The following is a 22,800-nucleotide window of genomic DNA, read 5'->3' on the forward strand; positions in this document are numbered from 1 at the left end:
CATTTTATTCCCTAAGCCAAGTTTGAAAAAATCGCATTTCTCTCTTAGGGTTTAGTTTCAAAACCCGTTCACTTTCTCTAGCACCATCACCAATTGTCTCTCCCTCCAGACGATTTTTCTTCCACTGATGGCTCGCCTCAACTCCATCTCAACCCATTCGACGCCGAGAGACATCGTTTGAGAAGAGAAATAGTCTTCCCAGACAATGAAGATGAGATCGTTTGAAAAGCGAACGGGTTAGGAAACTAAATCCTAGGAGGGGAAATGTGATCTTTTCAAACTTGACTTAGGGGAGAAAAGTTAGTTTTTTAAATTTAGGGGAGGAAATGAAATCATATTTAAGTTTATTTTTAATATTAAATATAAAATGACGATTTTACTCTTAAAATTAACAGATTTAAACGGTTATGGGTGGGTAAATGGTATTTTCAAAGTTAACCGGGATAACTTTGAGAATTCAGCATAGTTTGGGTGGAAAATAGTCCTTTGGCCTTATTTATAAAGCCAAAAGTCATATTGTTAAATGTTACATTATATATCTTAAATTGAAATTTAAACCTTATTTCATTCCATGCGAGAGTGAGATAATTATATGATTCTGATTTAGTAGGAAGTTGTTAGTTTATATAGACATAAGAAAAAGAGAGGAATATGCTCTGATAAGTCATTACCTCTAGACGAAGAGCTTCCATCTATATGTTAGGTTGATTTATGTGTAAAAAATATATCTAATTATTGTCTTTATAGTATATCGCTTCAAAGTGGTTCATCACTGATAAAACGATTTTAACTATAACCAAGACAATAATTAAAAATATTAAATTCTTTTTATTAGACCAAATTAAAATTTTAAAAATCTAATTATATATAAACAAGTTATTTTCAAAGTCAATGTAAAGACGGTTTAACTATAAAATATTGTAGATTTAGATATGAAAATATGGAGGGACCAGCAATTGGTCCTAAAATGCAAATATTAACCGTTTATTTATAATTTGATGTAAAATGCCTTTAAATTATAAACAGTGACTGGATAAGGGTCCAACAATATTGATGGTTACCAAACCAGGTCGCGGGACTCATCCACATTCAAGGTTCGGTCTATTTCCGACATTTCACCTACCATGTTTCAAAAATTTAAATAGTTATTCATTATTTATTAAGAATTAAAGTAAAATAATTATTTTATTAATAATATTAAAAAATATATAATTTTATCTCATCTCTTCAATTTACCACAGTTTCGATAATTTCAATTTTGAAAAGTGAATATTTTTTTCAAAATTCGTAAGATTCTTTTTTTTTCTTTCCGATCATCATCTCTAATGATAGAGACTTCCTCTTCTCGTTGATTTTCCCCTCTTCAATTGTCTTTCACCGTTGGTAGAGTCAAACAAAAACATCGTCTTCATCTCTTTGTCGAGAAAGAGACGAATCATTTTTGTCTCTTCGTCGACAACAAAAAATGATGTTAATCTTATCTTTGTCTCGTTTTTTTCTATCAACAAAGAGATGAAGACGATCTAATTTTCAAAACTTAAATGATGAAATAAAATTATATATTTTTTAGTATTATTAATAAAATAACGATTTTATTTTTAATCTTAACAAATAATTTTAATAAAAATATGATAATAAATAAATATTTAAAATTTTAAAATATTACAAATAAAAGTTAAAAAATAGGCCAAACCTTCCATTGAAATTTAAGTCTTGGCCCAACCAAACTATATTTCGTTATCCTAGCATTTAAGTAGCAGTTAGTCAATAGTCAATAACAATCGTGAGCCATATAAGATAGATGCCATTGCTTTCACAAGCTTCTTTCAAGAGAAATTATAATTCAATTGACAGGTGCATCTTCTCGTCTCGTGCATATGTGCCATCAGTTTTACGTCACCGTTTTATCGGTCGAATAATTCAATTATGCCTTCTTTTTTTTTTCAAATTTCTAATTATGCCAATTTTTGAATTTAATTATTAATTATTATATTATTTTTTTGTGAAATAACCATGGAAATTCAATATTGTAAGGTGGATATAAAGTTAATAACAGAGAAGTGTTATTTATTGAGAAAAATATAAAATGTGTTAGTTTTAACTGCCTCCTCCGATGTTGGTTTTAAAATTCTATAGCTAAAATTATTATTTTTCAAAATTTAGATAAAAAATTTATTTTCAACCAGAATTCCAAACCCTATCAATTGACTTGAGGCAGAATCAAAATTCAGCGATTGAGACAATCCGCCTAGAAGCGGCTAAAAATCCTAATTGGGTGCCGGAAGAGATTATCGAAAATAGATAATACAGATGTGCGAGTGTAAGATAAGGGAGAGTTGTAATGAATGAAAAAAAAATGTTAAAAGTGCATTTAATTTAGATAATATTTTATTATTAAAATTAAAAAATTAGTCTAAAAATAAATTATTTAAAAAATTAATAATTATAAATAATTATTATATTTTATTAAAAATAATAATATAATATTAGTATATTATTTTTTAAAAATATATTTAAGTGTAATTATTTTAAAATATTTTTTTATCTTACTTATTATATTAATTGAAAATCGGTTATTTTTGTCTTAAAAATTAATAAATAAAGATATAATTATAATAAGATAAAAATTATTTTGATAATTTTTAAATATCTAAGATAAAAGTGATAATAAAATTACTATTTATATTACCTTTCATATCACCATTGATAATAGAAGATTATTAGAATATTTTATTACTTATAAACAAAAAAATGTAACGTAAATAATATAAATCTCTCTTTATCCTCAACCAAATCTTTTTATCCCCAACCAAAACACTCTTAAATGATAAAAAAAACTTAGTTTTGAAAACTAAGTTTGGAAAACTAATAAATTTAAAATTTTTAAATATTATTGAATATAATAACAATTATACTTTTAATTCTAACAAATTTCACTAACAATAATAGTGGATAGGTGGATATTTAGATTTTTCAAAATTAATGGGTGAGAGTTTGACAATGCATCAAACCTTGGGTGGGATAAACTTTTAACCTCAATTATAATTCAATTATGACTATTTGATAAATAATATAAAAACTCAATGCATAGAAAAGTAAAAGAGGGAAAAAGAGAGAAAAAAAGGGAGGGAGAAAAAATTGGCCGGCGATGGTATTGAAAAAAAGGGAGGAAGAAAATAAAAATCCCTAAAAAGAAAATATATCATTTCAAAACTTAATTTTAGAAGAAAATTGTTAGTTTTCTAAAGTTAAAAAGAAATAAATAATATTTTATTATTTTTAATATTAAATGATAATTTTACTATTAAAATTTAACTGATGCCGTTAATTTTAACTCTTTATATGTGGATGTTTGGATTTTCAATAACTTTCAAGTGGGAGAACTCATTTGGCCAAATATAAATAAACCATGCTATCATAAGGAGCATTTCAGTCATTTAACTGCCCTTTTCAGTGTTTAACAATGACTTTGCGAAAACAGTATTGTCCAAGTTGATAATACTCCTTCTAGTATCACACCTAAGTCAATTACCAAGGACTAAAAAACTAGTATTTGAAATAAATTGTCCTTAAATTAGAAAACCAAAACTATAGGGTCGAAAAGAAGTCTCTCGATCACAGTTTTACACTCTATATATACGAGAAAAGCTGAATTAAGCAACCTGAAGAAGCGCTTAGAGCAAATTACTAAAATCAAAAGCAAAATGGAGAGAGCTGTTGAAAATTTGAGAGAATATTTTAGCAGTGGGATAACAAAACAAGCATCATGGAGAAAAGCTCAGCTTCAGAACCTGCTCACTCTTCTTCACGAGAGAGAAGAAGAAATCTATACATGTCTTAAAAAAGATCTCGGAAAACACCACGTTGAAGCCTTTAGAGATGAGGCATGCTCGCTTCATCATTCTTCTTCTTCTTCTTCTTATTTCTTCGTTTTAATTATTTCTTTTTTTTTTTCTTTCTGTAAGAAGTTTCACGATCGAATCCGGCTCGTATTGATTTGCAGCTAGGGACACTGATAAAATCCACTAATTATGCACTGCAAAATCTGAAAGGATGGATGTCAAGCAAAACGGTGACTTTTTCCTTTTCCTTTTTCTAACAATAATATAGATTTACCATTTTTCTAACAAGAAAACTTGACTATGGTTAATTTGATTGATAGGCTAAACTACCAAAACTTGCAGTTCTCTCATCAGCAGAATTGATTCCTGAGCCTCTTGGCCTTGTCCTCATCATTTCAACCTGGAATTTCCCCTTCGGTGAGTAAAAATAGTGTCAGGATTTTCTCTTGATCAGTTCAGCTATTTTGGTGAAGCACACAAACAAGAAAAAATGAAAAAATAAAAAACTGAAAAAGAAAATCTTTAGAATCTTTTCACTTAATACAATTTTTTGTGAAAATGAAGGGGTATCATTGGAGCCATTGATAGGAGCAATAGCAGCAGGAAACACAATGGTTTTGAAGCCCTCGGAACTGTCTCCAGCTTGTTCTTTATTCTTAGCAAAAGTGGTGCCCATGTACCTCGACAACAAAGCAATTAAAGTCATTGAGGGTGGCCCTGAAGTTGGTGAAAAACTCCTCCAACAAAAATGGGATAAGATCTTCTTCACAGGTGATGCATATATATCCAAAGTATATAATCACGTCACTTCAAGTAATAGAAAATTCGGCTGCTTGTGAAAAACCCTGACAATTTGGTACAGTGGTTATAGACCCGAGTATTATACCTAAAATTTACCCGTTTAGCAAATCCCAACAGAGTTTCTCGGTTTAAAAAAAGGGCTGCTTAGATTTTTTTTTTTCTGATTTATGAAAATTTGAAACTATTGGTAGGAAGTGCAAAAGTGGGAAGGATAGTTATGTCAGCAGCTGTGCAGCATCTAACTCCTGTAACTCTTGAGTTGGGTGGAAAATGCCCTGCTGTTGTTGATTCTCTCAAATCTTCCTGGGACAAATGGGTAAATAGTTTAAGTTTACACAATTTTAATCGCCTCTGAACACAAATTTCATATAGTTTTTTTATGCATAAATGGTTTTGCAAAATACAAAATAATAATTCTTCATTTATCGTTTCTAAGTGCTTGTTTGTTTTATGTTTTTTTTTTTTTTTTACAAGATGGCTACAAATCGAATTGTTGTATCAAAATTTGGACCTTCTAATGGTCAAGCTTGCATAGCAATAGATTATGTGTTGGTGGAGGAGCATTTTGCGTCCACTCTGGTATGAATTTTCAAAAACAAATTAAATTTAAATTCCTTGATTCTTATCAAATTCTTTGGGTGTGCACATTTTTATTGATAATTACCCACTATAAATTCAGTTCCTCATTTTGCCGCCCCCCTCCCCCTTTAATTTAAATTCCGTTTTATATAATTTAGGTGGAGCTGATGAAGGGCAGCATCAAGAAAATGTTTGGTGAAAACCCAAAGGAAAGTAATAGTATTTCTAGGATAATCAATAAGCAACATTTTCTCAGATTGAAAAATCTCTTAAGTGATCCAGCAGTCAAGGATTCCATTGTTTTTGGTGGCTCAATGGATGAAGACAATCTGTAAGTCTTCTATTTTATTTTATTTTATCATTTATTAGTTGATGAAGTTCCTTTTTTTTCTTTTTTTCCATCTTTGTGGGGGCTTGATTTATTTATTTTCATCTTTAGGAGTAAAAAAATTCACCTCCCGGCTTATTTTCATCATAGATAATGCATTTATTTACTTTTATCCAACTTCAATATAGCTTCATTGAGCCAACAATCTTGGTGGATCCTCCCCTTGATGCTGCTGTTATGACTGAAGAAATCTTTGGTCCCGTGCTTCCAATAATTACGGTACTGACTTGATAATGTTATAAAAAAAAAAATTAAATTTTCAATTATACTCAAATTAAATTATTATTCAAATTTTATAATAATATATCATTATTTATATATAAATTTGTGTTAATTATTTTTATATATAATTTTAGTCATATCGAAAAATTATATTATATTTTTGTGCCATTTATACGGAAGAAAAAACTTGTTAATTAATTAATTAAGGTTAAAATTTTACTGGGTTTAACAGGTGAAGAAGATTGAAGAGAGTATTGGGTTTATTAATTCAAGGCCGAAACCACTCTCAATTTATGCCTTCACCAACAATGAGGCACTTAGGAGAAGGATGATTTCAGAAACAACATCAGGGAGTTTGGTTTTCAATGACGCAATTATTCAAGTAAATCATCATCAAGTTTACTTTTTTATTCACACATCAAATCACTTTCGATGACTATTTTCAGAAAGACTCTTTTAAAAAAATAAAAATAAAAATAATATATATTTACTAGTTCTTATATAGACAAATATTAACAACATCAAATCACTTATTATTATTATTTTTTTACACCAAATATTTTTGACAAAGTATTATAAAGCCTCCCTAAGAGGTTAGTCTATTGAAATTATTAAAATTCCTTTTTATAAAAATAAAAGAAAAAAATGTAATGTTATATATATACACTTTTAAATAAATAATTGGGTATATATATAATGTATCATTATATAATTAGATGTTATTTTATTTTTTTAAAATATTTAATCATATAATGATATATCATATGTTATCTAATTTTATATTTAAAAGTGTTTGGAAATAATTTTATTTAAAAATAACCTTTGACACAAGGTATATATACTACATTTTTTGAAAATTTTGGATGATATTAACTAACCGATGTAATTTCACTCTCTTGTTTTTGTTTTATGGATTCATTATTCAAAAACAACTTTCAAAGAAAAGGGAAAAAAATGTATTAAAAAATGGATTTCTTGTAAATTTTATTTATTTATTTATTTTTTGTGCAGTATTTAGCTGATACTCTCCCGTTTGGAGGAATAGGGGAGAGTGGAATGGGGAGCTACCATGGAAAATTCTCCTTCGACACATTCAGCCATTACAAGGCAGTGGTAAGAAGAAGCTTTCTCTCTGAATTTTGGTTTAGATTTCCTCCATGGAACAATTACAAGCTTCTTCTCTTTGAAGTCTTTTACAATATTGACTATCTTGGCATTCTTCTAGCCCTTCTCGGTTTAAAAAAGCCAAGAAAAATCTCTGTGGTCGCTTGAACACGTTATAGAAAGAAATGAAAAATAGATCTTTCGCGACATGAAAATTAAAAAAAAAAAAAAAAAGCGAAGACTTTTATATGTATAATTATTTGTAAAATTTGTGAGAGTAAGGAATAAATTGTAAGCTCTTTGCATATGTAGAGAGTTTCTCCCAAAGAGTATTGTTGTTTGGTTTGATTTCAATGATGTTAATGTTTTAATTGATTAAAGTTGTCGAATGATTTGCGTGCATTTAATTGTTTTTTTATCAGTAATTTGGGTACTAGAGATAGGGTTGAAGTATCTTTTCCAAACTACAAGGGTCTATGTGATTACATAAATGATGAGGGATGAAAAAAAATAACCCTATGTCAATTTGTATGTCCTGAAATTTCTTAGCATTAAGGCAGTTCTTTAAGCCATTTAATTCAGATAAATGACCAACAATGGTGAGCTGTTATAATTAGAGTTTGATTCGAAACAAGTTTATTTGAGTTTTGAAACAAGTTTTACTTGAATACAAATATGAGATATATGAACACAAACTCAAATATGAGTTAGGGAGTAATAGAGAAAATAAACTTGAGCTTAAACCTAAACAAAGATCGTGCTCGGCTTGCAAGCCAAACACGACTCGCATCATTAAAAGGAATGACATCATTTAGGGGAGCTAAGTCGAATATCTTGTGTGAACCTGAGCCAAGTTTGACTTGTTTACATAAACCTGAGCTAAGTACAAGTTGATTACAAACTCTTAAATTGCAAAGTAAGTTAAACAGGAACTAATATTTTTGTATACTTGGTGAGCTCGAGCAAAAAACAAGTCAAACCCACCTGAAAACGAGTTTCACTCTGTTTAAGCTCAGTTTGATTCGAATATAATCCTACTTATAATACCCTATAAAGTTTATTATATATTAGTAAAAGGAGATAAATTAATCCCTATTTTTTTCGTCTTTATGATATTTTATAAGTGATATTTTTCTTATAGGTTTTATTAAAATTTAAGGTAATTAGAACGATGAAACTAGTCTTTTCTGATTCATTACACAATTGCCACCACCCAAATCGCTGACAATTTTAACATTTCTCTTACTATAATAGTCTCCTTTGAGGACATTTGCTTCTTCACCAATTTCATCCCCAATGCCTTTTCAATCTTCTTGTTCCTCTTATGTGAAATTTGAAAGAATAATGTGAAGGGATCAGTATAATATTGTTGCTGGTGGTCACTCGAAGTTTCATGCGAGATTTGAGAAAAACCAACAAAAGAAATTAATTTGGCTGACCAATCTTTGCTTATTCCTATTTATCTTAATACCTTAGTGGTGGTGGTGGTGCATAGAGGTGTCGATGGGTCGGGTCTGACCGGGCCCAAAGCCCAAACAGTAATAAGCTTTTGGATCGGGTCGGCCCATTAATATATAAAGTCCTAAGGCCCAGTCCATATAAAAATGGGTCGGGCTGGGCTTTAAATATTTAAAAAAAATTATTTAAAATTTTTAAACACAAATTATTTTTTAAATTATAAAACATAAATAAATATATACTATGATAATATTCAAATGGATTGAATTTATTTGATACTTGATCAATTTGTAATATTTTGTAATAATTAAATTAAAATAAAAATAAAATTATAAACACAAATAATTATTATTTATGAATTCAGATATTTTCTGAAAGATAATTGATGAAAGAAAATGAGATTGAAAATATAATGAAATAATTGAGATTGAGAGATTTGTAAGTGGAAGTGAAAATGAAGAAAAATTGAATAGGTTTATATAAAAAAAAATTAATTAAAAAATTTAAAAAAAAAAAAAAAGGCCAAGGCTTCTGCCTTGCGGCAGAAGGCAGACGCAGAAGGATACACAAGGCAGAGCTTCTGCTAGCAAAAATTTAAAAAAATATTTTTTTTAAACAGTGTTGGGTCGGGTCGGGTAGTCCATGGGTCTAATATTAAAGCGTTAAACTCGGCCCGATAGGCCTATGGGTCTGGCACTCTACAGTGTCAGGCCGGGTTTTATCGTGCTCGGACTTTTTTTCGTGCTTCGGGTCAGACCTCCATTTGGCCCGGCCCAATTGACGTGTGGTGCATATGAAAAAGTAATAAAAAACATTAATTCAAAAGAGTCTAGGATTATTAATAATAATTAAATCAAACAAAGCGACTATACAAAAACATAGTGGTCGTCGTCTGACAACCATGGATCTAGGTCAATGAACTTAAGCCCACCCAAGTTTTAGTGTATTTCCAAATCCCACTAGTGAAGCTTTAAAAATTTTAAAATTTATTTATTATCTAATTTTTATTAAAATTTATAGTTATTATTTAAAAGTAAAACTGTTATTTTATTATTAATATTAAAATAAATAAAATTATATCTTATTTTCTCTTCTTAATTTATAAAATTAATAATTTTTTCTTATTCAAAAATTTAAAAACTTGCATATTTCCCTTAAGGTTTGATATTTCCAAATCTGACGACCATTTTAGGAGAGGCGACTGACAGCCTCCTTAGAGTAGTCATTAGATTTGAAAAAATCAAATTCTAAGAAAAAATACAAGTTTTCAAATTTTAGGTAGGGAGAAATTGTTAATTTTTTAAACTAAGAAAGTAAAATAATATGTAATTTTATTTATTTTAATATTAATAATAAAATAACAATTTTATTTAATAACTTACTAAAAAATTTAATAAAAATTAAATGATGTATAAATATTCGAGTTTTTCAAATCCAATATTTGATAGTAAACTAAAACTTGGGTGGGAATAAGTCTTTTGGCCGTTGTTCAACACAGAGAACAACCGCTTAATCCTAGGAGGTAGAGAGGATCATGGCATTGAAGACTAAGAGTGCAGAATAATCAATAAAATTTAAGTGTTTTGATTGGCCAAATGTCTATTTTCCACCCAACGTTTGATGAAATGATGTTTTCGTGTTTGAAATTTGACCAAAAAAAAAAATTTTCTACCCATTTATCCTTTTTTATTTTGTTAACAGTGAAGAAGAAAGAAGCAACACCGAAGAAAAGAAGAAATAAAAAGCAAAAAAATATTAAAAAATAAATAATGACAATGGTGTAAAAAGAAAAATAATATAATTATAATAAGATTTAAAATTATATAATAAAAATTACTCAAATATCATTTTATTAAAGAATTTAGTTAAAATTAAAAGTAAAGATGTCATTTAATAAAAAAATTTAAAAGTTTAAGTTTTTTCACTTCCCTCTTCCCTCAGTTTAAAAATTAATAAATTTTTTTATATTTAAAGTTTGAAAAATGATAATTTTTTTTCTATATTTTGAAATCATCATCAGAGGCAACAAAATTCATCATCTCTGATCGTGTTGGCTCTCCCTCCTTCCTTATCTCTTTTTGTCGATCAAATCTCACCCACCAACGACACTGATTTCCTTCGACGAAGATGAAATCATTTTCATCGAAGTGTTTTTCACTTCCCTCTTCCCTCAGTTTAAAAATTAATAAATTTTTTTATATTTAAAGTTTGAAAAATGATAATTTTTTTTCTATATTTTGAAATCATCATCAGAGGCAACAAAATTCATCATCTCTGATCGTGTTGGCTCTCCCTCCTTCCTTATCTCTTTTTGTCGATCAAATCTCACCCACCAACGACACTGATTTCCTTCGACGAAGATGAAATCATTTTCATCGAAGTGTTTTTCACTTCCCTCTTCCCTCAGTTTAAAAATTAATAAATTTTTTTATATTTAAAGTTTGAAAAATGATAATTTTTTTTCTATATTTTGAAATCATCATCAGAGGCAACAAAATTCATCATCTCTGATCGTGTTGGCTCTCCCTCCTTCCTTATCTCTTTTTGTCGATCAAATCTCACCCACCAACGACACTGATTTCCTTCGACGAAGATGAAATCATTTTCATCGAAGTGTTTTTCACTTCCCTCTTCCCTCAGTTTAAAAATTAATAAATTTTTTTATATTTAAAGTTTGAAAAATGATAATTTTTTTTCTATATTTTGAAATCATCATCAGAGGCAACAAAATTCATCATCTCTGATCGTGTTGGCTCTCCCTCCTTCCTTATCTCTTTTTGTCGATCAAATCTCACCCACCAACGACACTGATTTCCTTCGACGAAGATGAAATCATTTTCATCGAAGTGTTTTTGCCTCAGACAAAGACAATTTTGTTTTCATTTAAGACAAAGACATTCTGACAAAGATGATTTCGTTTTCATTGGAGTGTTTTAGATGAGTGGAAACAAATCGGTAAAAAGAGATAAACTATAAGAGAGAGGCAATGCGGCCAGAGAGGACAAACTTCACTATTTTGGCAACAGTTTCAAAACCTAAGAGGGAAAATTATCACTTTTTAAATTTTTAGTAAAGAGAAATGTAATATTTTCAAACTGAGAGAAATATAATAAAAATTTAGTTTTTAAAATTTTTTAACTAAATAATAGTTTTACTCTTAATTTTAATTAAATTTTTAAATAAAATTTTGCTTATAGGTAAAAGTTTAAGTCTTTAAAAGTTATAAAGTATGAATTTAGGATTACACTTCTCCTTGGGTGAGAGCGAGTCTTTTGGCCTTTTTGCTATGATTATAGAATACGTGAATAAAAAGACAGAAAAACAACAATAATTCTGTCATACTATCATGTATGCAATAAAATGCAACACATTTTCTCACTAAGGCTTAGTCTGAAAATAATTTTTATATAAATAATATTTTTTCACATAAAATCAAATAAAATAATATTTGTCTCACTTAACATTAAATTCCATTAATAAAAACAACATAATTAAAAAATAAAATTATCATTTTATTTTTACTATTTTATTTTATAAAATTATCATATAACTCAAAATTAACAAAAAATTATAAGTTAATAAAAACAACAATAATTCTTCTCTTCATTTAAATAAAGGTATTTTTGTCTTATAATTATAGATGATAGGGTCAATTATGGTGTCCCATCTTCATAAATATCATTAGCACATCTAACTTAATAATTTTAAATGGGTATCAAATCCATCCCAAAATTTTAAAATCTCATTAAATGACTCCAAAACAATAAATTTGCCCAACCCCTACCAAATTATTTTGTTTTTTTGTTCAATGCATTAATAAGTGAAGTTAATTTAGGAAACTGTCCAAGTGCTAAGAATTTAATGCCTAAAATGCCGGATGTAGTCGCACTTTCTCAACAGCCAAGTTACTATTTCCCCCCTAAGGTTTGGTGCAAACTTTTTTTCACTCAATAACTATTAAAAATCTAAATAACTATCTTTCTTTTAAATTTCATTGTTATTGTTAGGATAAACTCATCATTTAATAAAAATGTTTGAAAAAATTATAAACTCATCACATTTTCTCTCCAGATTTAAAAATTAATAATTTTCTTTTTACCTTTCCCTTACCCAAAGTTTGGAAAATCACTATTTCCCTCAAAGGATTGTATTTTATCCCTTACTGCTTCTCTAACGATTAAAGTCGATCAACTTCCTCCCTCTCATCTCCTGGACGAAGATAAATTATCCGTCAACAGGAGGTCAATTGACGATTTGTCAGTGATGATCTAAGGGACGCACAAATTTGTGCATCACACAGATTGGTCGGATGAAGGCTTAAACTCTTCGTCGGATTAATTTGCTTGGGGGGGGGGGGGGGGGGGGGTGGTGTTGTTGTGGGGTTTGGCCTTTATGATCAATGGTTTTCATGAAAACCCTGTGACATGCTCTTTTTATTTAATTTTTTAGCCTAGTTACAGCAACTTCATTAAAACACATGTTCTATGATTTCAAGACTCAATGGTTTAATATTTATTAGCCTAATTTTCTGCTGGACCAAAAAAAAAAAAAGTGTCGGTCATGGTCAATCTTAGAATTTGTAACATTTTCAATTAATAATTGCTTTCATTAAATTTATATTTTTAGAGAAACTTTTTGTCCCATTATGTTAAAATATATTTTGTTAATAAAATTATTATTTTCCCGTCTTAAATTGTTTATAAAATCAAAAAATTCGATTAGTTAAATAATTTCAAACAATTATTAAATTCGTGAGTTATTCTTATAAATAAAATATCATAAATATATATATAATTTAAATTATATTTATATATAATTTAAATACATAGATAATATATCATCATATAATTAAGTGATTTTAAATTAAATATAAAATAATATAACATTGCTATATTTATATAAAAACTCTCATACAACATCATTCCCATAATTTATTATCTATTCATTGATAGATGTGGAATAGAAAAATTACTTATGTATATACCCATTTTAGATGTACAAATAGATACATATTTATATATGTTATCATGTGATTAAATGATTTTGAATTAAGGATAAAACAATATTTAATCATATAATAACATATATAAATATATATACTTAAAAATAAATATACATAAAATTACTTATTAAAAAATTAAGCGGAAATATGTTAGAATAAATGATGCAATAGTATGTATAATTTAATTATTTAATGATACACATTAAATATATATATATTTGTATATTTAAAATAAGTATGTATAATTTTATTGTTAAAAGGATGAAAGATTTTAGTTTCAGTCTCTATACCCAAGCTGTTATTCTCACATGTTTGTTAATTATGAAATGACAGTTTCCAATTTAATGCAAATTCCAATAGAGAAGAAGAAAGTTACTGTTTAAAGTTGAGGTTAACGTCGAGATATGAGTTTTTAATCTGTACAAACATTTACACTAGTAATAATGACAATTGGAATGGGTAGAATTCTTTTATATCCGCTATGTAAGTAATGAATAGTAGTGATGGTAGTGAGCATATGACTTTATGTGAAAGAATTGAACTTGAATATATTTTTAACGTGGTTCAAGTCCATTACTTATAAGCCTATATTTGAAGTTATGCTATTCATATATCTTGAAAAGAATTACAATAAAGTATCCATAATTGTTACATAAGAGTTATTTGAATTCCCTGGAGATCCACCCCCGTTATCACTATATACTAATTTATTTATAAAGTCAAAAGTCATATTTTTAAATGTTATATTATATATCTTAAATTCAAATTTAAACCTTATTTCATTTCATACAAGAGTGAGATAATTATATGATTCTGATTTAGTAGGATTTTATTAATTGTTTATATATTATAAGTCATTGCCTCTAGACAAAGAGCTTCTATGTATCTGCTAAGTTGATTTATGTGTAGGAAATATATCTAATTACTGTCTTTATAATATATCACTGGTAAAAAGGTTTTACTTATAACCAAGACTATAATTAAAAATATTAAATTCTTTTTATTAGACCAAATTAAAATTTTAAAAATCTAATTATATATAAACAAGTTATTTTCAAAGTCAATGTAAAGACGGTTTAACTATAAAATATTGTGGATTTAAATATGAAAACCTGGAGGGACCAGCAATTGGTCCTAAAATGTAAATATTAACCGTTTGTTTATAATTTGACGTGAAATGCCTTTAAATTATAAACAGTGACTGGATGAGGGTCTAACAATATTGATGGTTACCAAACCAGGTCGCAGGACTTATCCACATCCAAGAAGGTCCGGTCTATTTCCGACATTTCACCTACCATGTTTCAAAAATTTAAATAGTTATTCGTTATCTAATTTTAGATAAAATTATTTATTAAGAATTAAAGTAAAATAATTATTTTATTAATAATATTAAAAAATATATAATTTTATCTCATCATTTTAATTTATCACAGTTTCAATGATTTCAGTTTTGAAAAATAAATATTTCTCTCAAAATCTTTAAGGGTTTTTTTTTTTTTCTCTCCGATCACCATCTCTAATGATAGCGACTTCCTCTTCCCATCGATTTTCCCCTCTTCGATTGTATTTCATCGTTGGTAGAGTCAAACGAAAACTTCATCTTCATTTCTTTGTTGAGAAAGAGACGAATCATTTCTGTCTCTTCTTCGACAGTGATAAATAATGTTAATCTTGTCTTCGTCTCGTCTTTTTCTATCAACAAAGAGATGAAGAAGATTTAGTTTTCAAAACTTTACGGGTGAAATAAAATTATATATATTTTTAGTATTATTAATAAAATAACGATTTTATTTTTAATTTTAATAAAAATTTAATAATAAATAAGTATTTAAAATTTTTAAATGGTACAAATAAAAAATTTAAAAATAGATCAAACCCTCTATTGGAATTAAGTCTTGGTCCTACCAAACTACAATTCGTTATCCTAGCATTTAAGTAGCAGTTAGTCAATAACAATTCTGAGCCATAAAAGATACCATTGCTTTCACAAGCTTCTTTCAAGAGAAATTATAATTCAATTATGGAAAGTGAACTGCATCTTCTCTCCTCGTGCATATGTGCCATCAGTTTTACGTCACCATTTTATCGGTCGAATAATTCAATTATGCTTTTTTTTTTTTCCAAATTTCTAATTATGCCAATTTTTTAATTTAGTTATTAATTATTATATTATTATTTTTCCTGAAATAACCACGGAAATTCAATATTGTAAGGTGGATATAAAGTTAATAACGGAGAAGTGTTATTTATTGAGAAAAATATAAAATACGTTAGTTTTAACTGCCTCCGGTGTTGGTTTTAAAATCTTATAGGTAAAATTATTATTTTTCAATCTTTAGATAAAAAAAATTAATTTTTTAAAATAAAAAATGATAAAATTTTAGTTTTTAAAATTATTTTGTTAAAAAAATATTTTACTCCTAACTTTAACTAAAAATTTTAATAAAATTTTATTTATAAATAAGACTTTAAATTTTTTAAAATTAAAATATAAGAATTTGAGATTACTCCTACCCTCGGGTGAGAACAAGTCTTTTGGTGTTTTTTTTTAAATATGATTTTGTTATTATCCTAGTCACATCCACAGTCAATTGGAAAGAAAGCCAAAACGTAAAATTATTTAACAATTTAATCACAGATTAATCAATCAATTCAACGGCTAATCAATCAATTAAATGTGCCAAAAGCCAAACAAAACCAAAAATAATTAAAACCCGGTTGAAAGAATTAAATTTTTCGGATAGGAGATAAAAGTTTACTGTCAACAGAATTCCAAACCCTATCAGTTGACTTGAGGCAGAATCAAAATTCAGCGATTGAGACAATCCCCCTAGAATCGACTGAAAATCCTAATTGGGTGCCGGAAGAGGTTACCGAAAATAGAGAATACAAAAGTGCGAGTGTAAGATAAAGGGGAGTTGTAATGAATTGAAAAAAAGAATTGTTAAAAAGTGCATTTAATTTAGATAATGTTTTATTATTAAAATTAAAAAATTAATCTTAAAATTAAAAAATTAGTCTAAAGATAAATTATTTAAAAAATTTATAATTATAAATAATTATTATATTTTATTAGAAATAATAATATAATATTAGTATATTATTTCTTTAAAATATATTTAAGTGTAATTATTTTAAAATATTTTTTTATCTTATTTGTTATATTAAGTGAAAATCGATTTTTTATGTTTAAAAAAATTAATAAATAATGACATAATTATAATAAAATAAAAATTATTTTGATAATTTTTAAATATCTAAGATAAAAGTGAAAATAAAATTACTACTTATATTACCTTATAAACAAAAATTATCGAAATATTTTATTACTTATAAACAAAAAAAATAATATAAGTAATAAAAGTTAGATAAATATAATAATCTTTCTTTATTTCCAACCAAACCCCTTTTAAATGATCAAAAATATTAGTTTTCATAATTATGTTTGAAAAACTAATAAATTTAAATTTTTTAACGTTATTGAATATAATAACAATTATACTTTTAATATTAATAAATTTTAATAATAATAATAATTAATATTAAATATTTAAAATTTTCAAAATTAATGGGTGAGAGTTTGACAATGCATCAAACCTTGGGTGGGATAAATCTTTTAACCTCAATTATAATTCAATTATGACTATTTGATAAATAATATAAAATTAATTCAATGCACAGAAAAGTATAAAAGGAAAAGAGGGGAGAGAGAGAAAATCAGCCGACCATGGAATTGAAAAAGGTAAGGGAGAAAAAAAAATTCTAACAAAAAAATATAATATTTTAAAATTTAATTTAAAAAAAAATTATTAACTTTTTCAATTAAAAAAATATAAAATATTTTATTATTTTTAATATTAAATATTAATTTTATCTTTAAAACTTACCTGATGGTGTTAACTTTGATTTATCAAATATGGATATTTAGCTTTTCAACAACTTTCCGCGGGGGGAAACCATGCTATTATAGGAAGTACACTGACGTTATGAAAACAGTATTGTCCAAGTCGATAATACTCCTAGTATCACATCTAAGTCAATTACCAAGGACTAAAAAACTAGTATTCGAAATAATTGTCCTTCATGGGGATCGAGAAGAAGTCTGTGGATGACAGTTTTGCACTCTATATATATGAGAATAGCCGAATTAAGGAACCTGAAGAAGCACTTTGAACAAATTACTAAAATCAAAAGCAAAATGGAGAGCGCTGTTGAAAATTTGAGAGAATATTTTAGCAGTGGGATAACAAAACAAGCATCATGGAGAAAAGCTCAGCTTCAGAACCTGCTCACTCTTCTTCACGAGAGAGAAGGAGAAATCTATACATGTCTTAAAAAAGATCTCGGAAAACACCACGTTGAAGCCTTTAGAGACGAGGCATGCTCGCTTCATCATTCTTCTTCTTCTTATTTCTTCGTTTTCATTATTTCTTTTTTTTTTTTTTTCCTGTAAGAAGTTTCACGAGCGAATCCGGCTCGTATTGATTTGCAGCTAGGGACACTGATAAAATCCACTAATTATGCACTGCAAAATCTGAAAGGATGGATGTCAAGCAAAACGGTGACTTTTTCCTTTTCCTTTTTCTAACAATAATATAGATTTACCATTTTCCTAACAAGAAAACTTGACTATGGTTAATTTGATTGATAGGCTAAACTACCAAAACTTGCAGTTCTCGCATCAGCAGAATTGATTCCTGAGCCTCTTGGCCTTGTCCTCATCATTTCAACCTGGAATTTCCCCTTCGGTGAGTAAAAATAGTGTCAGGATTTTCTCTTGATCAGTTCAGCTATTTTGGTGAAGCACACAAACAAGAAAAAATGAAAAAATAAAAAACTGAAAAAGAAAATCTTTAGAATCTTTTCACTTAATACAATTTGTTGTGAAAATGAAGGGATGTCATTGGAGCCATTGATAGGAGCAATAGCAGCAGGAAACACAATGGTTTTGAAGCCCTCAGAACTGTCTCCAGCTTGTTCTTTATTCTTAGCAAAAGTGGTGCCCATGTACCTCGACAACAAAGCAATTAAAGTCATTGAGGGTGGCCCTGAAGTTGGTGAAAAACTCCTCCAACAAAAATGGGATAAGATCTTCTTCACAGGTGATGCGTATATATCCAAAGTATATAATCACGTCACTTCAAGTAATAGAAAATTCGGCTGTTTGTGAAAACCATGACAATTTGGTACAGTAGTTATGGATCCAAGCATTATATCTAAAATTTATATGTTCAACAAATCCCAACAGAGTTTCTCGGTTTAAAAAAAGGGCTGCTGAGATTTTTTATTTTTTTTTCTGATTTATGAAAATTTGAAACTATTGGTAGGAAGTGCAAGAGTGGGAAGGATAGTTATGTCAGCAGCTGTGAAGCATCTAACTCCTGTAACTCTTGAGTTGGGTGGAAAATGCCCTGCAGTTGTTGATTCTCTCAAATCTTCCTGGGACAGATGGGTAAATAATTTAAGTTTACACAATTTTAATTGCCTCTGAACACAAATTTCATATAGTTTTTTTATGCATAAATGGTTTTGCAAAATAAAACTATACGTACAAAAAAAATTTAATTCTTCATTTATCGTTTCTAAGGGCTTGTTTGTTTTATGTTTAACAAGATGGGTACAAATCGAATTGTTGTATCAAAATTTGGACCTTGTGCTGGTCAAGCTTGCATAGCAATAGATTATGTGTTGGTGGAGGAGCATTTTGCGTCCACTCTGGTATGAATTTTCAAAAACAAATTAAACTTAAATTCCTTTATTCTTATCAAATTCTTTGGGTGTGCATATTTTCATTGATAATTACCCACAATAAATTCAGTTTTTCATTTTGGCCCCCCCTCCCTTTAATATAAATTCCGTTTTATATAATTTAGGTAGAGCTGATGAAGGGCAGCATTAAGGAAATGTTTGGTGAAAACCCAAGGGAAAGTAATAGTATTTCTAGGATAATCAATAAGCACCATTTTCTCAGATTGAAAAATCTCTTAAGTGATCCAGCAGTCAAGGATTCCATTGTTTTTGGTGGCTCAATGGATGAAGACAATCTGTAAGTCATCTATTTTATTTTATTTTATTTTATCATTTATTAGTTGATGAAGTTCCTTTTTTTTTTTTTTTTTTCCATCTTTGTGGGGGCTTGATTTATTTATTTTCATCTTTAGGAGTAAAAAAATTCACCTCCCGGCTTTTTTTTTATCATAGATAATGCATTTATTTACTTTTATCCAACTTCAATATAGGTTCATTGAGCCAACAATCTTGGTGGATCCTCCCCTTGATGCTGCTGTTATGACTGAAGAAATCTTTGGTCCCGTGCTTCCAATAATTACGGTACTGACTCGATAATGTTATAAAAAAAATTAAATTTTCAATTATACTCAAAATTAAATTATTATTTAAATTTTATAATAATATATCATTATTTATATATAAATTTATGTTAATTATTTTTATATATAATTTTATTCGTATCAAAAGATTATATTATATTTTTGTGCCATTTATACGGGAGAAAAAACTTGTTAATTAATTAAGGTTAAATTTTTACTGGGTTTAACAGTTGAAGAAGATTGAAGAGAGTATTGGGTTTATTAATTCAAGGCCGAAGCCACTCTCAATTTATGCCTTCACCAACAATGAGGCACTTAGGAGGAGGATGATTTCAGAAACAACATCAGGGAGTTTGATTTTCAATGACGCAATTATTCAAGTAAATCATCATCAAGTTTACTTTTTTATTCACACATCAAATCACTTAATTTTTTTTTTTTTTACACCAAATATTTTTGACGAAGTATTATAAAACTTTGGTTTGAGTAATATTTTATTATTAAAATAGAAAAATTATCTTGAAGATAGATTACTTAAAATATTATTGAGTATAAATGATTACTATGTTTGATAAAATTTGGTAAGTATAAATAATTATTGTGTTTGGTTAAAAGTAATAAAATATTACTAATAAATTATTTTATTTAAATGTCCTTGAATATAATTATTTTTAAATATTTTTTATATTATTTGTCATATTAATTAAAAATAAATTTATTTTTAGCTCAAAAAATTAATAAATACTAATATAATTATAATAAAATCAAGATTATTTTGGTAGTTTTTAAATACTTAAGGTGAATGTGGTAATCAGATTACCACCTATATTACTTGTCACGTCAGCATTGGTAATAGAAGATTACTATAATATTTTATTACTGACAAACCAAACAAGAGAATAAAAGATAAATTACCAAGATAATATTTAAAAACCATAACCAAACGGCCCCTAAGAGTTAAGTCTATTGAAATTATTAAAATTTCTTCTTACAAAAATAAAAGAAAAAAAATATAATGTTATATGTATACACTTTTAAGTAAATAATTGGGTATATATATAATGTATCATTATATAATTAAATATTATTTTATTTTTTAAAAATATTCGATCATATAATGATATATCACATGTTATCTAATTTTGTATTTAAAAATGTTTGGATATAGTTTTATTTAAAAAGAACCTTTGACACAAGGTATATACTACGTTTTTTTTTTTTTAATTTGGATGATACTAGCTAATCGATGTAATTTCACTCTCTTGTTTTTGTTTTATGGATTCATTATTCAAAAACAACTTTCAAAGAAAGGGAAAAAAATGTATTAAAAAATGGATTTCTTTTTATTTATTTATTTACTTTTTATGCAGTATTTAGCTGATACTCTCCCATTTGGAGGAATAGGGGAGAGTGGAATGGGGAGCTACCATGGAAAATTCTCCTTCGACACATTCAGCCATTACAAGGCAGTGGCAAGAAGAAGCTTTCTCACTGAATTTTGGTTTAGATTTCCCCCATGGAACAATTACAAGCTTCTTCTCTTTGAAGTCTTTTACAATATTGACTATCTTGGCATTCTTCTAGCCCTTCTCGGTTTAAAAAAGCCAAGAAAAATCTCTGTGGTCGCTTGAACACGTTATAGAAAGAAATGAAAAACAGATCTTTCGCGACATGAAAATTGAAAAAAATAATAATAATAATAAAGCGAAGACTTTTATATGTATAATTATTTGTAAAATTAGTGAGAGTAGGGAATAAACTGTAAGCTCTTTGCATGTGTAAAGAGTTTCTCCCAAAGAGTATTGTTGTTTGGTTTGATTTCAATGATGTTAATGTTTTAATTGATTAAAGTTGTCGAATGATTTGCATGCATTTAATTGTTTTTTTTATCGGTAATTTGGGTACTAGAGATAGGGTTGAAGTATCTTTTCCAAACTACAAGGGTCCATGTGTGATTTCATAAATGATGAGGGATGAAAAAAAATAACCCTATATCAAATTGTATGTCCTGAAATTTCCTAGCATTAAGGCAGTTCTTTTAAGTCGTTTAATTCGAATAAATGACCAACGATGATGAGCTGTTATAATTAGGGTTTAATTCGAAACGAGTTTGTTTGAGTTTCGAAATACAAATATAAGATAAATGAACATAAACTCAAATATAAGTTAGGGAGTAATAGAAAAAACAAACTTGAACTTAAACCTAAATAAAGATCATGCTCGGCTTGCAAGCCAAACACGACTCGCATCATTAAAAAGAATGACATCATTTAGGGGAGCTAAGTCAAATATCTCGTGTGAATCTAAGCCAAGTTCGACTTGTTTACATAAATCTGAGCTAAGTACAAATCGATTACAAACTCTTAAATTGTGAAGCCAGTTGAACATAAACTAATATTTATATATACTTGGTGAGCTCAAGCCAAAAATAAGTCAAACTCGCCTAAAAAACGAGTTTCGTTTAGTTTGAGCTCAATTTGATTTAAATCTAATCCTATTTATAATACCCTATAAAGTTTATTATATATTATAAAGGGAGATAAATTATTCTCCACTTTTTTTGTGATATTTTCTTATAAGTTTTATGAAAATTTAAGGTAATTAAAACGATGAAACTAGTCTTTTCTGATTCATTACACAATTACCACCACCCAAATCGCTGACAATTTTAACATTTCTCTTACTATAATAGTCTTCATTGAGGACATTTGCTTCTTCACCAATTTCATCCCCAATGCCTTTTCAATCTTCTTGTTCCTCCTATGTGAAATTTGAAAGAATAATGATATTGTTGCTGGTGGTGACTCCAAGTTTCATGCGAGATTTGAGAAAAACCAACGAAAGAAATTAATTTGGCTGACCAATCTTTGCTTATTCCTATTTATCTTGATACCTTAGTGGTGGTGGTGGTGGTGCATATGAAAAAGTAATACAAAACGTTAATTCAAAAGAGTATAAGATTATAAATAATAATTAAATCAAATAGAACAACTATACAAAAATATAGTGGTCGTCGGACAACCATAGATCTAGGCCAAAAGACTTTTTATGTGCACCCAAGTTTTAGTGTAT

At 27.9% G+C, this 22,800-nt stretch overlaps 2 protein-coding genes across 2 annotated transcripts; both read left to right on the forward strand.

Annotated features, from left to right (window-relative positions):
- The first annotated feature begins 3,654 nt into the window (after positions 1–3,654).
- On the forward strand, positions 3,655–7,325 carry LOC123206924 (aldehyde dehydrogenase family 3 member F1-like). The gene is made up of 10 exons (XM_044624215.1): positions 3,655–3,884; positions 4,004–4,072; positions 4,163–4,259; positions 4,407–4,613; positions 4,835–4,959; positions 5,118–5,222; positions 5,381–5,553; positions 5,739–5,829; positions 6,065–6,214; positions 6,844–7,325. The coding sequence occupies exons 1-10, from the start codon at positions 3,705–3,707 to the stop codon at positions 7,102–7,104; spliced, it is 1,458 nt and encodes a 485-aa protein (XP_044480150.1). The 5' UTR covers positions 3,655–3,704; the 3' UTR covers positions 7,105–7,325.
- Positions 7,326–17,563: 10,238 nt separating this feature from the next.
- On the forward strand, positions 17,564–21,605 carry LOC123207335 (aldehyde dehydrogenase family 3 member F1-like). The gene is made up of 10 exons (XM_044624712.1): positions 17,564–17,777; positions 17,892–17,960; positions 18,051–18,147; positions 18,295–18,501; positions 18,727–18,851; positions 19,013–19,117; positions 19,273–19,445; positions 19,639–19,729; positions 19,959–20,108; positions 21,099–21,605. The coding sequence occupies exons 1-10, from the start codon at positions 17,598–17,600 to the stop codon at positions 21,357–21,359; spliced, it is 1,458 nt and encodes a 485-aa protein (XP_044480647.1). The 5' UTR covers positions 17,564–17,597; the 3' UTR covers positions 21,360–21,605.
- Positions 21,606–22,800: the final 1,195 nt, after the last annotated feature.

Source organism: Mangifera indica, chromosome 2, assembly GCF_011075055.1.
Source record: "Mangifera indica cultivar Alphonso chromosome 2, CATAS_Mindica_2.1, whole genome shotgun sequence".
Taxonomy (NCBI): domain Eukaryota; kingdom Viridiplantae; phylum Streptophyta; class Magnoliopsida; order Sapindales; family Anacardiaceae; genus Mangifera; species Mangifera indica.

Bases quoted from the DNA above. Each gene is read 5' to 3' on its own strand.
- LOC123206924 (XM_044624215.1), top strand. From the start codon at position 3,705: ATGGAGAGAGCTGTTGAAAATTTGAGAGAATATTTTAGCAGTGGGATA. The intron at 4,073-4,162 runs GTGACTTTTTCC...TTTGATTGATAG, and splicing joins GATGGATGTCAAGCAAAACG to GCTAAACTACCAAAACTTGC. The intron at 5,830-6,064 runs GTACTGACTTGA...TGGGTTTAACAG, and splicing joins CCGTGCTTCCAATAATTACG to GTGAAGAAGATTGAAGAGAG.
- LOC123207335 (XM_044624712.1), top strand. From the start codon at position 17,598: ATGGAGAGCGCTGTTGAAAATTTGAGAGAATATTTTAGCAGTGGGATA. The intron at 17,778-17,891 runs GCATGCTCGCTT...ATTGATTTGCAG, and splicing joins TTGAAGCCTTTAGAGACGAG to CTAGGGACACTGATAAAATC. The intron at 18,502-18,726 runs GTGATGCGTATA...AACTATTGGTAG, and splicing joins GGATAAGATCTTCTTCACAG to GAAGTGCAAGAGTGGGAAGG.